Source organism: Lathamus discolor, chromosome 2 (genome assembly GCF_037157495.1).
Source record: "Lathamus discolor isolate bLatDis1 chromosome 2, bLatDis1.hap1, whole genome shotgun sequence".
In the NCBI taxonomy this organism is placed as follows: domain Eukaryota; kingdom Metazoa; phylum Chordata; class Aves; order Psittaciformes; family Psittacidae; genus Lathamus; species Lathamus discolor.
In genome coordinates this window covers 14516250-14534722 of record NC_088885.1, presented here as the reverse complement: position 1 = coordinate 14534722, position 18473 = coordinate 14516250, and the positions used below count along the sequence as shown (strand labels likewise).

General features: G+C 43.9%; 2 protein-coding genes across 2 annotated transcripts in view; one reads left to right on the top strand and one right to left on the bottom strand.

Annotated features, from left to right (window-relative positions):
• Nucleotides 1-705, top strand: part of AVL9 (AVL9 cell migration associated) — a 38625-nt gene extending 37920 nt beyond the window's left edge. Inside the window, exon 16 of the mRNA XM_065665836.1 lies at nt 401-705. Coding sequence (XP_065521908.1) covers nt 401-429 — 29 coding nt within the window. The 3' untranslated portion in view covers nt 430-705. The remainder of the gene's footprint in view (nt 1-400) is intronic.
• Nucleotides 706-4347: 3642 nt separating this feature from the next.
• Nucleotides 4348-17729, bottom strand: KBTBD2 (kelch repeat and BTB domain containing 2). Its single transcript, XM_065665834.1, has 4 exons — nt 17599-17729; nt 10543-11049; nt 7484-7649; nt 4348-7069 (listed from the first exon to the last, which is right to left on the bottom strand). The coding sequence occupies exons 2-4, from the start codon at nt 10710-10712 to the stop codon at nt 5534-5536; spliced, it is 1872 nt and encodes a 623-aa protein (XP_065521906.1). The 5' UTR covers nt 10713-11049; nt 17599-17729; the 3' UTR covers nt 4348-5533.
• Nucleotides 17730-18473: the final 744 nt, after the last annotated feature.

Sequence of the window (18473 nt, the reverse complement as noted above, 5' to 3'; positions counted from 1 at the left end):
CAGACTACACTTGCAGGCATCTAGTGTGATACTGGTAGCTCCTTGTTTTAGGCTGGCAGTCTAGCTTGTCTTCTGTTCAGACTGGTTGTGCTGTTGCTCCTTGCAAATGTAGGACAAGAGTATCCTCAAGTGTGATTTTTGATTCCCTATTGGGTATTGCTCATTGTGAATTGATTAAAGCCTTCAGTAGGTCACAGAGCTCTCTCACATCAGCGAGAACTTCAGGTACAACTACAATGTGGATATAGATTTAGCTTCACAGTAATACATAGTTTATGGGGATTGTGACATCGAGTGAAAACCAGGGGGCTGAGTAAATGAAGTGCTGCACATCCAGTTCTCTGCCATCATGAGCTGTTTAAAGCATGGTAACTTCTACTCTTACTGTCTCTGTCCCTAGGTGAGAATGATCTCGTATTATTGCTGTAGGATCAAACTGCCTCCAGTAACACTGGGATGTGAACTGGATGGAGCGTGTGTCTAGAAAAGAGTTACAGTTCTCCAAAACGTGTTAAAATGTTTCAGACCATGTGCAAGTTATTGTGCAAACACACTGAAAGAGAGACCTCCATCATGTTGTTCATGCGGTGTCATTTGACTTTCTTGCAGGTATTTAGTTTGCCTTCGAAAGGGCAACATGGAGAGTACTGATTAAAGGCAGAAACTCTCCATTACTGTACTGTGATTAAAGATGTGTGACAAATTGCTTTGTGGTGTTTGGAGTCTTTAATACTTAGGAGAGGAGAGACTGGCTTAAAGAAAACCGGTACAGAGCTTTAGTTCTGTGATGTTTCTGGTCTTGACCCCTTTCTTTATCACACAGTAGCAGTAGTGCTTGGATCCATAAAAAGAAGTTAACTAGGTAAGTAGTGACCCTTACTCAGGTTACTTTATTCCCCCTAATCTGACAGTTGTGTGTGCACCATCTGTAGAGAGATGGAACTTGGAAATCAAGCTGTCTTGTTGAGGCCTTCTGCATAGGTTCAGAAGTGCCTGATCATACATTGCTCTTGTAATACTATTCCAAAATCAACTGATAAAAAACAAGGTAGGGTTTTTGTTACCTTCCTGCCTGAATGGACTAATGTTGGTGAAAGCATAATTACTGTTTGCCTCAATACTAGCAGAGAAATCCTACACAAACTTCTTTTCTTGTCTTAAGCTAGATCACCAAGAAAGGCACACTGCTTCCTAGAAAGAACATTTAGACTGAAGGAAGACCAGTTATCTGAAGTGAAGGCAAATATGGAGGTGGGGAATAACCTCACTTGGATGCTAGATGAAACAGATGGGAAATACTGAAGGAGTAAACTTGGTTGGTCCTTCTTATCTCTGAATTCAGAGACTTTATGAAACGCACAGAGGCACCATGGAGAACTCATGAGTTGAGGCAAACCAGAAATAACACTGAGCATAATGTGTTGTCTAACATGACCTGTGGTTACTGACCTTTGCTGCTCTGAATTGTGTGTTTATGCATTTTGATGTGTGTAATGCTGTGCTGAAAAGCTGGCTGAAGAGTATGTCCACTCTTAAATGGTATTCTTCAGTAAGAACACGTGCTCAGAGGTAAGTCAGAGAGCAATAGCTCTCACAGTGGCTAAATAAAACCTCAGTGTCAAGATCTAACTTGATGTTTGGCACATCAGCTGAATAGACTCTTAAAGCCTGCATTATATCACTACCTTTTTATTGTCTTGTTTACCAGCTCTTTGGTCATATTACTGCAGTAGAGTGTGTGTCTGTATTCAGTACAGCTTAATATTTTAAGAGATGAAGTCATGTAACATTTGAGGTGACCAGTCCTTCAGGAATGGTGTGTGTATGCTTAAACCCTCCCTTTACTGAAACGAAGCTACCTGGAGTCTCAAGTTAGACCAAGACACAGATGAGCTATGTGTTTTAGAGCAGGAGGGGAGAAAAGTACACACTTTTATTACTCTTTCACCTTCATGCCTGTCTTACCTTCTCCGTTAATCCTTTCCTTCCAGTTTGGAGTTTAACTCTGTACTGACCCAGGTGCTGCTGGCTGTGAGTGATCCCTGCATTTTACTCAGGCTGCTAGTACTCCTTCTCCAGGTAGTAAGAACTACTGTAAGAACTCTGCCTTCCTGCATTGTACTCATGTTGTAGGAGGGAGATAATCTTAAATACTACTGGAGTGGAGCCAAACAGAACTGGGTCTGGCTAATGTTAAGCCTGAAGTGGAAAGAAACTGGTTTTAAGGGTGAGTCTGCCTAAATTAAAGCTCCTTTCATGTAGGAATCCAGACCAAAAAGAAAACAATGTTAAGGTAGCTGTAAATGGGAAACAGAGGAAGGAAAACACCAGGCTGCTGCTGCTGCTTCAGGCATCACAACGGCTTGTCCACACATGTTCCATAGTTCTGCAGTGGGGAAGGTGCTAGTGCATTGGAACAGAAGCACTGAGAAGTGACATGAGAAACATGAAAAACCAAAACTTCGGTTTTATCAAATTAGTTCCCAAATTAACCACCCCTGTGATCCTGTTCTGTGTAAAGCTTGATACAATTCACTGCTCTAGACCTGACTAGTCCCCTTAGAACAAAAGTTAAACTTGCCATTAGGTGTGTATTTAAACAACTGTAAAAACATGGGGATACATTAAAAATAAGCAGAGGCCAGACTGCTTCCTTTTATTACTTCAAGTGGGGGAAAACTGGAACTCTGCAGGACTAATTTAAAGGAATTCCACCAGAAAAGCCACAAGCTTTCTGCACTTACAGCCAAGTATGAGGACATACAGAGCATATTCTTTGGAGCTTGTAGGTAAATGGACTCCAAAGCCAAGCCCAGGTTGAGCAGGCTTGTATTAGGGTGCAGCTTTGTAGTGAGATACTAGTTTAGAACTCTGTAAAGGCTTTGACTGTATTTGCTCCATTTATGAAATGAGAACTGTATTTTTCAGCTGATGTCTTTCACTCTATGTCCAGTGCTCACCTCCAGGCACATGCCAGTATTTTGCCTGCACAGTTTCCCTCTCTAGTTATGCAAGGAAAGAACTGATACTTGAGAACAGCATTTCTCAGCTGTGTTTTCCTTTGGGGTTGAATACTGACTGCAACAACTAGTTGTATAAGCAACTGAGCTAAGAGCTAGTGTGTCTTGAATGGAGTCACTACAGAACTGTTCAACACTTGACTAGTTTAAGTACTGTACTAATAATAGTAAATTAATTCACAATAAGGTACTACATCATCTTAGACCATATAAAATGCAGATAATAGCTAGAACAATATAAAAATAATACATTAAAGATGCAGACCAGCAGGAAGCCCTGTACACCAGCTGTGTTTTAGGATATTCCCAAAGGCATAAAATTAAGGACAGCTCTTCCAGATTCCGTGAGGCAACTGCAGCAGCCACTGCAATTTAGTCACCTCTTTCCTATTCAGATTTACCCTTTTCCCCCCCTTCCTTTGGTAAGGAACTATGCAAAAAGATTTTAAACTCTCAAGCTGAAGGTTCTCATGCCGCAACCCCACTGTGCTCCTTCACCAGCTATAACTCATCTCCAAGCACTTGGGCTTGTCCTGAAGCCTCCTGCAGCATGACACAGTGGGCAGAAGGGAGCAGCCCCTTCAGCCCAGCGGTCCCAGGGACACCACTCACAGTTTTGCCTGAGGTATGTGATTCTCTAAATCCCATTCTAAAGCAGTTACCACTGGTTTTCCTTTATTGTACACTCCCCTGAGTGGGCTTGCAACTGGAGGTGCTAGGCTACATGCCAGCAATAGGAACAGCTCTACCAGCAGCTTGCCTCTTTCTCTTCTGTTGGATCCACCATTATTCTGGCTCCCATAAATCCCTGCAATAGCACAAAATGCCAAAGCATTACGAAGAGTTTTATATAAGGCAGCTTTCTTACCTGAAGTCCCTTTCCCACTCAAAGCCTTAAACAAAGCTTTGTAAATCCACATAGGTGCTGTAACTGCATTTATGGAACAAGGAACAGAATCAGAAGAAAGCCAATGGCAGTCTGGTTGATGGATTAAATTTGTTCTTGGTATTAAAGACTGAAAACAGGTTTCCCATCTTCTGAGCTTGCAGAAAAGATCCCTCATCACCTCCTTACTGCCCACTCATCACTTTCAGTTGAGCAGGGCTTGTCCTATGACTGGAGAAATGTTGACACATCAAAATCATAGCAGGGGATTCCAGTTCTATATAATCCTTAGTTCAACTTGGATTCCCCTTTCAGTGATTAGTAAGTAAAGTCCTGTGCTTCTCTCCAGGCTTCTCCCAGCTCAACTACTGGCAGTTGCCTTCAACAAACTACTCTATGCACAGTAACTCTCTGTCCTTCAAGCAGAAAGCACACTTCAACTCAAGTTGGATTCAGTCTTTTTTAATAAATTAATGTCATTCAAAATACAGTGCCAGAACATGATGTAGCTGAACATGCTAGTAAGGTTTGTCATGAAGCACCTGTGTTCATGTTAGATTGGCGGCGCCCCGCTACTGCTAGTGGTTCCTGGGATTAATGCCAGAGCAGCACTAGTCATCTGCTCTCCTGCACGCAGAGCACAGGATATTCCTGAAGTTTGCTCCCCTCCCTCCCCCGAGTAAAAAACCTGATAGCTAAGGGATATCTATACACAATCACACTACAGTAATGCTTGTTATTAAATTAACAGAAAATAAAGACCTGGTTAATCCACACTAAATCTTTGTTTTACAATGGAAAAATACATCAGCAGCAGGAAGTAATATACACGAGCCAATGGTACTGTAACACAGAGCGTGGAGGCATTTCCTGATCAAAGCTCCACGCAGACCCGCACTATGAGGGCTGGCAAGTCCTACTCCCAAGCCCAGCAACTGAAGTCCACACCTGGTAATCTACCAGCTGCTTGGAAGACCTGTATTCTAAATAGACAGGTATAAGTTAGTGAAAATAGGATACATGCACCTAACGATACAGCTTGACTGAACCTGCAGTCATCGTGCCCTGCATGTTACCATACAATGGAAGATCTACCCTTCCTACCACAGGTAGATCCATGGGATTTGTTTCTTTTTCTTTTAATGGCATTACTATACCAACATGGATATTAGTATTAAGTAAGTGCAGCACAGGCCTTGAGTTGGGCTGCGCTGACAGATAACTAGCACTTAAGCAGAATATCCAGAAGTAGTTCAAATGTAACTAGAAGATACTTTCAGAAGAGTTGTGACATCATCCTAGAAACAGAAACTACTTTTTTCTGAAGCTAATTTTCCTGAACTGAGACTTCATAGGACTAGAAATTAATTCTTTAGACAAGTCAGATGCTTAAGCTTATGATATACATATACGTTTCTCAATTATCAGATAATAGTATTTCAGATTATGGAAGCCTATCTGCTCATTTCACTGATTCATACTGAATGGCAGCAAGGGTTAGGGGAGGGCATAAAAATACATCTTGGGGAAAGCAGAGTCTGACACTTCATTTTCCAGACCTGCTCTTTCACAACCATTTATTTCAGCCTAACTGAGCACAGAATCAGTTGCTCAGTCTCATCAGGAGCTATACAGGAGGCAGAGTAACCATATCCCCATCCAGCTCAAACTCATCAACTCCATCTGGTGAGAAAAGATAGGTTGGAGGTTTCCACGGGGACTCTTCAAGGCAGGATGGATAGAGCTTTCCTACAGTACACCGGAAGTCCTTCCCCAGGTCCCACAGCACACGTTCCGATATGTGCTGCCTTAGAAACCAGCGGTCAAGTTCCAGATCATACTGGTAGGTGGCATACTTGGCTCTCTCATTCATGTGGGTTTCTCGTATAAAGACACATAAGGAATTGGAGATGACAACAGCTCTAATGCAGGGGTCAGAGTACCGCTTGGCAGGGATATTGGCTGCCATCCTCCATTCGTTTTTATTCACGTCATAGATTTCCACAGTTACGGAAGACCCATCTACAGTACTGCTGGGGAGCCTTATACCGGAATTGCTGGCAATATGTAGTCCCCCAATATAGAATATTTTGTCACCAAAAGCAGCAGCTGAAGCAAAACACCTACTTGTTTGGCGCATGGCCATTTCGACCCAAGCGTCCGACCTGGGGAAATAGCAGTACATCAGGTTGTATGCCATGACATAAATGCAGTTGTGAACTGCTACTGCCGTGCTCCACTGCCACGCGCAAGGCAACGGGCTCACCATGGTCCACTCGTCTTTCTCGGTGTCGTATCTCTCCACAGTTCTCCTGTTGAGCTCTCCACCAACACTGTCTCCTCCAATTGCATAGATGTATCCTTCACAGCAGACCAGGCATGGCTTTATGCGAACGAAGAGCATCGGTGTCTTTGGAAACCAAGTGTTTTGCTGTGCATCAAACCAGTAAAAGCAATTGACAGTTCTGAAGGCAGCCTGGAGTTTGCTGCTTTTACTGTGATTGGTTTTTGTGTTTTTCAGAGGAACCTGCCCGCCTGCTATGTAGATGTCATTATCAGGAGTTACAAGCGTCCCAACCTTATGCAAGTCAGCAGGAGGGTTGCAGAGTTTGTAAACCTTTTCTGCCTGTGGGCTGTAACAGACAGAAGAATAAAGACTACCAGGGTTTTCAGCAGCAGCTTCAATGAATATCATCATCTCCTCTTTTGTCATACCGAGTCTGGGCTTGAAGAACTTGGGCATCGATTTGTAGAGTCCTTGCACTACCACTGACTTATCATTAGGTGGCAAGCCTTGAAACCAGGCTCTCTGTGTCACTTCTGAAAGTGCATCAATCCGGATTTGGCTAAGAACAGAGGACAAGTACTGTGATCGTGACTCCGTGTTGTACTCCAGCCATAACATAGCAGCTTCCCGCACTGTCTCCTCCTTCTCCACATTTAAATTGTCACTACTTAAAACATCTATCAGTAGATCGTGCGACAGTTGCATGAAAGCCTCCTGGTGGTACACAGCAGTGAACTTGTGCTCTACCATTCTTTTAGCACTCTGCTTTAACTCCTCGCAGCTGAAGAGGTCAGCAAAACTCAACAGACGCACACAATTCTCTGCATTAATCTTTTTGATTAGGTATTCTCTGCACCGCTGCAGCACATCATCTACCTGTAACGCACAGAAGAAATGCACTCAGTATTCCTGCGTACAGCCTGTTCCTTCACACACATAAAGTACCTGCATTTAGTGCTGAACAGAGTTTAGGCCTGGAATACTACGTATACACCAGAAATTCAGCAGTGATTTACTCAACTGCTTCATACAGATCAAGTACATCACATGGTTATGTGTTTTGGAGAAACTACTCTTCTGTCAGAAGCACACTGTTTTACTTCCACCCTCCATAGGGACTGTGAAGCAAGGAGGGATGGGTACAGGACACCCATCTGGCAAGCAAGCACTGCCTATACTGAGCAAACTGAACATTTTGAAGTGACTACACAGAAAAGACTATTTAATAGGAAAGAATATGGTTCAGAGATAAGAAGCAATTACTTCATACTCCAACTAAGACACTCCTACCTGTAAAAAGCAGGCAGTTTCGTACAGCTGCTCTACGGTGCTGTCACTTATTGCCAAGTTACCCGTGTATGCGTAAGTGATGATGATTTGCAAAGTGGCTGCATCCACGTTCCTCAGGTGCACATGTGTCTGTTTGCTTTCGCTCAGCCCGCTCATGAACATGGCTCTGAGGAGAAACACATACATTCAGACAAGGACCAACAGTGAGTAGGTGCAGCCACCTTAAACAGTCACCTCTAAGGCTCCAGTGATTTCACTCCAAAAGAGGAACAGTCTGTTTAGTACTTACCATCTAGTGTTTAAGATAAAGCATTTATTTACTTTTTACGCTTTGTTTACTTTTGGAAAGTACCATCAGTGCCTTCTGGAGAAACATTTTACACTTTCAGAATCATAGAATAGTTAGGGTTGGAAAGGACCTTAAGATCAAGTTCCAACCCCCCTGCCATGGGCAGGGACACCTCACACTAAACCATCCCACCCAAGGCTCTGTCCAACCTGGACTTGAACACCACCAGGGATGGAGCATTCACAACTTCCCTGGGCAACCCATTCCAGTGCCTCACCACCCTCGCAGTAAAGAACTTCTTCCTTCTATCCAGTCTAAACTTCCCCTGTTTAAGTTTCAACCCGTTACCCCTTGTCCTGTCACTACAGTTGCTAATGAAGAATTCCTCCCCAGCATCCTTATAGGCCCCCTTCAGATACTGGAAGGCTGCCAACTCTTTTGCATTAATCAGACAACTCTAATGATTTGTGAATCTTAACACTGGAATTTAAAACTTGTTCTATGTTAGGTGATGATGATAAGGAAAAAACATCCTCCAAGAAAACACTGTTGAAACACATACAGCTAGATTTTAGATTCTGAAACAGAAGCAGCAGATTCATGCAATGGACTGAGCTAAGTCATATCAAAAAGTGTGCTCCTCTAGGAGGAGGGAAAAGCTGGAGCAAGGACTAGCACTCTGTGAAGTATTTCTTATACACCAAAATGCTTTATATACCTATTGCCTATTCTGACTAGAGTCTAACAGTGTAAACCAGGTACTTGATAATTTTCTTAAAATAAGGGACATCAATTTTAAGAGCTTGATATTAATTCAGGTTTGGTCTTTGCAGTTGTATTAAGAACTCAGCTCAAGGCTCTTTATATGTATTTGGGTCTTTTTAAGAACCCAGGCATGAAAGAAACTAGCAGGGACTTTGGGTGCACCCTACAGTCCTGCCTCCAGCTGCAGAGGTGAGGGGACACAGAGGCACACTTCTTAAGCAAAGCTATTCCAAGAAGCATCTTATATAGAGACGGTGCCATAGCACTGTTCCCTCCTGCCTCATCCTCACCTCTCCATCTTCTAAGCTCCATAACTAAGGGCAGCTTGTATCTTAGGAGGGACCACTGGGTGGCCAAGTCAGCATCAACTTGCCATACAGGTAAACGAGACAGTACAAGTGCCAGCAGATTCCTCTTTGTAGAAAGGAACAGGTAGCTGTTAGAGACAGCAGCGTTCCAGCACAGAGATGGAAGGTAAGCTGGCTGCAGTCACACACAATGGCTGCATCAACCAAGAGTTGTTTTTCTGCTCTTCCCCCTCTCCCCACAGCATCCTTCAGGGCTATCAATTTTTCATAATAAAGCTAAATTTAGGAAGCTGAGCATCTTTTTGTAAACCAAAGTAGAGAAGAAAAACAGAACATGACAAAACCACAAGCTTGATATTTTTTTTAACGAGTGCCAAAACCTCATTCCATAAATAATAAACACACACATATGAATAAGAGATCTAACTACACAGTCTAATGCAGCACACTGTGGACTCGTGACAGCTTTCCAACCTTATGATTAGCCACCAACGTTGAATCTGGCTCCATTTCCAGGGGCTGTTATTTTATAGACTGTTGGAACTATGTCATCTGCGCAAGGCCAACAGCAATAATCGTTATTATCTAGTGATCACACAATGCTTGCTGCTAAAGAAATAAACCTTTTCATCTCAGCTGAGGCTGGTTGGTACAACACAAAACCCAGCAGCAACAAACACTTCTATGAAAGTAACAAATGAATCCTCAAATATTTCTATGCAAGAAAGCAGACAGTGTACAGAAAACAGTTTAGAAGTGCTCTGCATGGTGAGCCCATCTCATGAGAACCTTTCCTTGATGAAACAGGAAAGCAATGTCAGAACTGCATCAGGAAGGTAAAACATGGCTGGATGTCACCAAGACTAGTTTCAGGCTTCAAAATTCCTTCCAGGCGGGCACATTAATTATACTGTGTTCCCACAAAAAATGATCGATCACTACAGAACATTCACAGTGCCTCATCTTCTAGGACTTACTACGAAGGTATCTGCAAGAAGTAGAAGCACTTAATGTATCTTGTTAATAAAAACTTCTCCAAAGACAGAAACCAGGACACCCGGGGAGCAGGAGCTGCTGAATTAGAAACTGCAACAGCATCTTAGTGAGGGGAAAAAAAACCCAAACCAAACCAAACTACAAACATAGAGAGGAAAAAAAACCTCCCAGGCAAAAAGAGAGTCACACAAAAGAGCATCTCTCAGGCAAGCAAGAGAAGAGTTTCTGCATTCTCTGCTGAGCAGAGCAAACCAGGTTATTCAAGAAAGGAAGCCGTGAACATGTACAGCAATCCCTACTTTTAGCAGAGGCTTCTGCTAAAAAAACACAGCTAATAAACCTGACAATGGAGCTCCCACAGCTAAATCTCAATAATCCCTTGTTATCCTACCTTAGGAAATAAAGAAAAGATTAAATATTTCTAGATTAAGGATGAAGAGTAACAATTTACTGTTTACTCATACTTGATTAACTCTCTAAAGAAAAGGAACCATCACAAGTATAACTGTTTCTTCCACTTACTCTAAAAACTACAGCACCTATCCAGAGTAAGTCACAAGATGCTCTTTTGGTGTTGGCACGTAATGGTATTTAGGATTTTAATTACTACACTGATGTTTAAAACGTTAACACATTAATTATAAGTCAATCAAGTAATCACAGATTGCCAAGAATTAACAGATCCCACTTTGAATGCTTACCTGAAATACGAGCTGCAAGTGGCAAGAACCATCTTATGGCAGGGAAATTCAGTGCCCTCAACAATCAATACTATGTCAGTGAGCAACTGCTGTTCATAGAAGAATTTTAACTGCTCCAGCAAGGATACAGCGTACTCTGTATTTATCTGCCTCTCGTCCTGGGTAGACATGACTGTATTCCATTAATATTTCCAGGACCAGAGAAAAAAAGTCAAGATCTTTTCACCAGAGAAAGGTCAGTTGAATGTTTCTGAAGTAAGAGCAGGAAGTCTGTAGCCTTCAGAAGTGATACCGAGAAAAAAAGGCAGTGTTATCTTGGACTGCTGAATCAATGCTTCAGACTTTGACCGACTCTTAGGTCATCATGCTTTGACTTGCTGTCACAACCTGGTCAAAAACTTTCAAGAGTGTCTGCAGGGCTCCTGGGGAGATCCGTGATGCAGCAAAAGCGAAGTCTGAGGTAGGTTCTGTGGGACCATCTCGTGAACAGCAGCTGCACTTGAGTCACTGAAAGAAGGAAAATCAAGTTAATTTACACATTAGCACTTACTCAAAACCCTTTCATAGTTACCTGTTAAAAGTAGTTGTCTACAACGTATTTCTAAATCAAATTCCAGATTTAATCTTGCATTGTTGTTTCACATTCCAAAAATTGAGTAATAACCAGGATCACATTTGTCTAATGTATAAGACATCACTATCATCACAGTTCATGATGAATGGTGAATGCAGAAATACCTTACTTGAAATACCATACTTGAAATTCCAGGCAAAAATACACCATTTAGTGTAAAGCAAAGGCTACAGGAACCCCTGCTGCTATATCACAGATCTGCTCATTCAACAGAGCCCTGCCTCTAATACAATTCAAAGACAACTGTCTTTTAACATTCACTTGCTTGAAACAGATCTGCTTAATTAATGCCACTTCAGTAGCTACTAATTTAGTGTCACTGATCTTTCCCAGTGAAGAAATACACACAAGCAGGAACCTCAAACTCTTTAGTTTTCACTGGCTGTTTAACTGGAAACCAGTTAAATGGTCAAACCCAATGTTCACTGGTCAAGTGAAGCAAGCTAATTAAGAACCCCAGACTGTTTTGGGTTGGAGGTACCTTAAAAAGCCTTAAAGCTCACCCAGTTCCAGCCCCCCTTCCACGGGCAGGGACGCCTTCCACTACAGCAGGTTGCTCCAAGCCCTGTCCAACCCGGCCTGGAACACTGCCAGGGATGGGGCAGCCACAGCTTCTCTGGGCACCCTGCGCCAGCGCCTCAGCACCCTCACAGGGCAGAACTTCTGCCTAAGAGCTCATCTCAGTCTCCCCTCTGGCAGGTGAAAGCCATTCCCCTCATCCAAAGTCCCTCTCCAGGTTTCCTGTAGACCCTTTAGGCACTGGGAGCTGCTCTATGGTCTCCCCTGAAGAAGCCTTCTCTTCTCCAGGCTGAACCAGACCAGCTGCCTCAGTCTGCCTTCATAAGAAAAAACAGAAAAGTTGTTAATATTCAGGGGAGGAGAGACTTACCTGCTATAACAACAGATATTTGCACAAGTCTTGCCTTCAGACCTCCAAGTTTCAGGAGCAGTTAACTGCTGGAGTCACTGACCCACATGTATATCAAGGACATACAAATTATTGCTCATCTAAAGCAGTGACTTCCTTCAAGTCACACCTTTTCACCAAATGAGCACGCATGCTGTCTCTGCATCCATGACACTATCCTGGTTATCTGGTAACAGCATAACATGCAACCTAATCCACTGACAGATTCTGCACTGAACTTTAAATGGCTATAAAGACACGCAGACCTCCTAAGTGCATTAGGCCCACAGGAATAAATAGCTCATGGCTCTACTGGTATCCCGGGTCTCTCTACAGCATTGTTTTTCCTGGCTTAGGAGTAAAGTTACAAGAACAATACAAGCTAGTGGATTAAGCTCTGTTGAGGCAGAGCATCGGTACTACTAAGCTTTAGCAAAGGAAGTCATTGATATCCTGACTTCCTATTCTGATGTAATTTTAAAGGATATAAATCTTCAGGAATAGGAAGAAGGAGCACAACTAAGGTACGCTGTTTTAGTCATCAGGTAATGGAACCAGTCAAGGATACCATGGAGAAACTGACAGACACCTGCTAGTGAGATTAATGACTTTTTCAGCAGCATGTGGCTGAGGGTTGGTAACTGAAAAAGCAGACCTGTTCAACAGGAGACAAGCTGAAACTGTGACATTAATATTAATAGCTGGAACACTTCAGTATGACCCTCAAGAGAAGAAAAGATTGAGGAGATGACAGGAGTCTTGTTGGAGAACATTTACATGATGTGAACCACTTTGGAACTATGAATTCATGAAGCTGGAGTCCTTGGTTTACAGCTGACCCCAAACCATCTTGTTTCTGTGATATGCCTGGAGAGGTAGATGCACATAATAGGGACACACAACATACATGACTCCTGTTTTCCACATCCATACTGTGCTCTGCTGCTAGTGGCAAGCATTTGCTAATGAACAAAATTTTGTGTTTGTCAAAGTCAGGAGTCGCATCCTATTCCCTTGTAATGGAGCCATCCTTAATACTCCTGAAGAGAAAAATAAATACATCAAGGATCTATGCATTTCTGGTTTAAAATTATCCATCATTTATATTGACATTTGCCCAGGAGAAGTAAATCTGTTCAAAATATTTGGGTAAGTGGTGTAGAAGCATCATTTTGTGCTTGGAAAGACATCCACGACCACTTACCTACCTCTCTCATGCCTCTCTGAAGAGCTCCACACAATTTTAAAGGAGATGGCTCTACTCACTTTAGAGGCAGTGAAGGAAGAATCAGCTTGTCCAAGGCCACAAACTTGCCAAAGGAGAACTACAAGAGGGTCAGTCTTCCCCAGTCCCAATATAGTATCTCTCACTGCACTGTTGTTGTCTGGCATGCAGCTCTTCATCTCGCCAGACTGAAAAACTATCAATGTTAAAAGATGTCTACAGATGCACTACAGCATCCTCTAGTTCTAGAAACTACACAAGAGTGGACATGTTGGATTTATGCATGAGAAGACCTATGGCTGAAGTTAGCTTAATATCCTGAACTGAAATTCTAATAGAATAAAAATAATCCTTGAATACACATTCTATGAATAAGACTTTCCCCTCCAACAATGTCACTGGAACAACCGTGTTGTCCTGGGTAACTTCTTGGTAGTCAGCTATGCAAAGCAGGGCTGGCAGGTACCTGCTGGATGGCCACCACTGAACTGGACTTCAAACTAACCCCAGGGGATCCAAAGTAGCTCCCTATCAAGCAGAACAACATTAAGCAACAGCCTGATAACAGGGCTTGTTTTTAAGTAATTGTTCCTTTCAGCTTAAGTAATGAGGTGGCTTTTAACACTTGTTCATGTACTTCAAATCTGAATGAGACTATTCCAAAAATTAGTCATCAAATGTTAATGAGTTCTGGGACAGGCTATTAATTGCCTTCCTTGAATCTGATAATCTTCTGAGGTCAGGCAAAGACTAATAAACAGAGATACAAACTGCACTATGTACATGGAAGTATTAACATTATATGTCAATGTCTAACATGCAGTGACTATGTGGACTATTTCCAATTTAATTAGTAGGGAAAGGTGTAATATATATAAAATTCTTCAACTGAACTCATTCAAAACAGAATTTGCCTTATTTTTTTTTTTTCCAGAATTAAATGAAGGACAAAACATATCTAGATATGCAGTATTTCAGGGGTGGAAAAGAAATAAATTCTTCTGAAAAATCTCATTAAGAATTCTGCTAGATTAGATGCCTAGCTTCCAACAGAATTCTGGGATGTATGAAAGTGTCATAGGTTCTTATCTGCATCTTTGGCCATCTAAATCTCTCTTGAATTCTAACTTCATTAATTCTGATTCACACTTCAATAAACCTGTATGTTTGGAAAAAAAAAAAAAACCACCACCAAAACTTACTTCCTCAGACATTCAACTCATTAAATCTACTTTTAACTAATTAAGAAAAGCTTTAAATACTACTTTTGTGCACTTTTAGTCAAATTCCTATTTCCATCCAGGGGCAGCTTCACACAAATCACAAGGAAAAACGCATCTAAAGCAAGTCACTCGCTATTTTTAACATAATAAAATGCCAGAATTAAGAAGCAACTGCAAGCCAAACTACACAAGCTCATGTGTGTAGAGAGGAATCCTCCCAGCTAGCAATGAAAGTATCGACCTCCGCATATGCTGAGTTACACATCAACATGATACAAAATTACTACACCAACTAATAGCACAGGGGAATACAAGTACTAAAAGTGATTAAAATCAATTCTGTAAATCAATACACCTAGCCAATAGATCTCAGACAGGAAAGAAAGAAGAAAAAGGAGTTGGAAGTTCTAGATTCTTGAGTAATATATCAAGTTTGCATCCTTGGCAGCAAAAAAGAAATAGGTAATTGATGAAGCAATTTCAGACTTGGAAGTTTTCCTCTCTTCTAAAGCCATCAAAGGTGTCTTTGATAGCACTGCAAGTTCAGAAACCTGAGTACATCAAAGAGATTCTAATAAGGCAACAACATGAAATTTCAGAGGAATACAAGAACTGATTTATTCCTACAATGTTATCATCTTGAAAATTACTGTTCACTTGGAAATTACTACTATTTTCCATACATATTATGCTTGGGAGGAAGGCTAGTTACAGTTCAGAGGTAGGTAAGCCTTCTGAAACTACGCAGAAGCTAGAGACAAGGAGTGTCAGACTCTATGCTAACAACATGTTTGGTCACAATGTACTCCTCATTACCAGTTTCTTTCCTGTTTTTCAGCTCCTAAAGGAAGTTATACACTAAAGGAAATACCTGCTCCGAAATAAAATTAGCACAAGATAAACCAACAACTTCACTTGGCAAGTGGCCTTCTACCCTGAGCACAGGTAGTTTCCATCCCCAAGGGCGTTTCTGTTTTGTGGAAAGACTTCACCTGTTTTGGAAAATTAAGCTCTGGAAAAAAGAAAGAAAAAAAAGTGGGCCATGGATGTCTCCAGTAAGCTCCAGCCAAGTCCCATCCGTAGCCAGAAAAGTGGGTTTTCTCTCTGTAGTATGTTAATGAAGACAATCTGTTTAACAGCTTCAATTCCAGTTCACAATACATGTCACTTCCTGAAAAGTTCGCTATATGTTGATGTTCAACTATAAATTCAAGTATTTCTACATTAAGAAATTAGATTAATAATTAATCCCAGATTGGTCTGGGTTTGAAGGGACCTTAAAGCTCATCCAGTTCCAACCCCCTGCCATGGGCAGGGACACCTTCCACCAGAGCAGGTTGCTCCAAGCCCTGTCCAACCTGGCCTTAAACACTGCCAGGGATGGGGCAGCCACAGCTTCTCTGAGCACCCTGTACCAGTGCCTCACCACCCTCATTGTAGCTTAATTAACCATGTTAGTTCCTAAAAGGTAGAGTCTTATCATGGAGATCTTATTACCACATATAAAATTTACTAACAAAGTGAAATAGCCACTAAATTAAGGAAATCTTAGCATATGCACCAATTCTGCTTCAACATCACCTGACCAACCTAAAAAAAACCTGCCTCAAAAAAATACCCCAACAACAACCACCTGTCCAAAACATAGTAAAAATACTTCTAAATAAGCAGCAACATCCTTTCTTTTTCTTTGGTCTCTACTGGTAAGATGCTAGTTAGACAGCACCAAGTATAATGAGACCCTTTTACTCCACATACAAAAATAATCGAGAAAGAGGTGTGACACCTACGCCCAGTTCATAGCAGTACATGATTTACACATCTGAGTGCACTAAGGATTAAAAATTACCTGTTTCTCCTGGAACATTTATGAGAAATTGAACTAACTTCATTTTGTATTTTAACAATCTCCTGAATCATCTTAATAAAGCTCTCTTAGGTGAAGCCCAAAGTGAGCTCACAACAGCACATAGACTTTCAGGTCCAGTATGATCCCAGAATAATGCAGAAAGCAAAGCTGTGGCTTTGCAACAGAAGCTCTAAAAACACAGATGTTAACTACAATACAAAGCCATTTCTGTTCGTAATTAATTTCAAAAGCAGCAGGTATCTATCCTGTTCATAATAGAAATAACAGTAAATAGTAAAAAAATCTTAGGCATGCAGATAACCAACTTCAAAGTTATACTATGCATATACTTAGTCCATAAAAGCTCTCTAAGACTTTTCTGGCTCTTCAAATGCACTTCTGAAGCCCATCCTCAACTGCTGTAAGTACAAACACAACTAGATGATGCATCAGCAAGTAAAGACGGGCAGCAACAACAACCAGCAACACTTCTACAGTGCTGCTCTCCTACAGGGCTTCACTGTGTCTTCAAGCACCTACATAAACCACCCAAACTACAGACACCCCAACCTGCTCAGCCGAAGAGGCCCTGAACGCTGAAACCCCGCTGCCCACCCCGTTACAGGCCTGAGCTCCCAGCCCCTCCCGATTGCGGGGCGCAGGGACACGGGACAGAGACCGAGACAGACGTTTCCCCTCCTCCCGACACCCAGGTGTGCACGAGTCCCTCCGCTGCTGCAGTTCCTTCCCTGCTTCCCTCAGAAGCTCCCCACCAGCACTAATGAAAGGGGCACCGTCCTGCTCCGTGAGTGCGGCGCAGGCCGGTGGCTGAGGCCCGGCCGCACTGCAGGCAGCCCGCTGCGCCGAGCTACCCTCTCCTCATCCTGCAGCCCTCCGGGAACCTGCCCCGGCCAAGGAGCGATCCCGCAGCTCCTCGCTTCCTTCCCGGGGCGCCTCCGCCGCCGGTCTCAACCAGTGCCCGGCGGGACACGGAGCCGCAGGCCGCAGAGTGCGGGAGAAGAACCGCACCCAGACCGCGGGGTGAGGAGCGGCTGTACCGGCACCAGCGCTGCCGCAGAGCCCCCCTCGGGCCGCCCCGTCCGCCGCGGCCCAGCACCGCTCACGGCGAGGGGCGGCCTAGCCCCGCGCGGGAGACGCGAAACAGCGCCTCGGCCGCGGGAGAGCCCCCGCCAGCCACCCCCCGCACCGCGGACACACCTCCGAGCGCCTCAGCGGCGGGCCCGCGCCGCGGAAAGCGGCGAAGAACGATCCGGTCGCACCCGGGCGGCGGCGGCGGCGGCCGTTACGACGCGCCGCCCGCCTGCGCTGCGCATGCTCACAGCGCGGGAAGGCGGGAGCGCGGAACGGGCGGGGCGGGACAGCGGGTGCCCGCGCAGCCGGGCCCGCCGCTGCTTCCGGGGCTGCTCGCACCGCCCCGCCGCTTCCGGCCCCACCGCGCAGGCGCTGCAGGCGGGGCCGGGTTGGCGGCTGCTGGCTCAGGCAGTGTGGGCTCGGCCGTGTCTCGCTCCCCCGGCCCCAGCTCCCCGTGCCCTGAACGGGCCGTGGGGCACTAGGCAGGCACCTCCGGCCACCTCAGAGGCCCGGTCTGACTGCCCCGGGGGCGGACCTGGCACTCGATGTGGGGAGGTCCGCAGCTGCGCCCCTGCAGGAGCCCGAACGGGAGATCCTGAGGGGCGGCGGCTCTTTAAAAGCCAGGGAGCCTTTCATTTGTTAGTTTGTTAATCACTGCCCAGGGCAGGGCTGCAGTCGCCGTCCTGGAAGTGTTCGCACACGGTGTAGACGAGGCCGTCAGTGCGAGGGGTTAGTGATGGCCCTGGCAGTGCTGGAAACGGTTGGACTGGATGACCTTAAAGGTCTTTTCCAACCTCGTTGATTCTGTGATTCCATTTGGATACATCCACCAAGAGATAAAACAAAACAGTAAAGCACAGGAATTTCCCAACCTGGAAGTGTGAACTGTTTCCAAGCACCCATTCCGCTTAGTTTTCCTCCAGTCGCATACCTTCGTGCATAGCACAGTCATAGTGCTTTCCACTGTCCCTCTCTGTCCCAAAATTGGTGTTCCGTCAGTC

Coding starts and splice junctions, on each gene's coding strand:
- KBTBD2 (XM_065665834.1), bottom strand. CDS start 10,712: ATGTCTACCCAGGACGAGAGGCAGATAAATACAGAGTACGCTGTATCC. Junction 7,650..10,542: donor ACTTGCAGCTCGTATTTCAG/GTAAGCATTCAA, acceptor GTTTCTCCTCAG/AGCCATGTTCATGAGCGGGC. Junction 7,070..7,483: donor AAACTGCCTGCTTTTTACAG/GTAGGAGTGTCT, acceptor TGTGCGTTACAG/GTAGATGATGTGCTGCAGCG.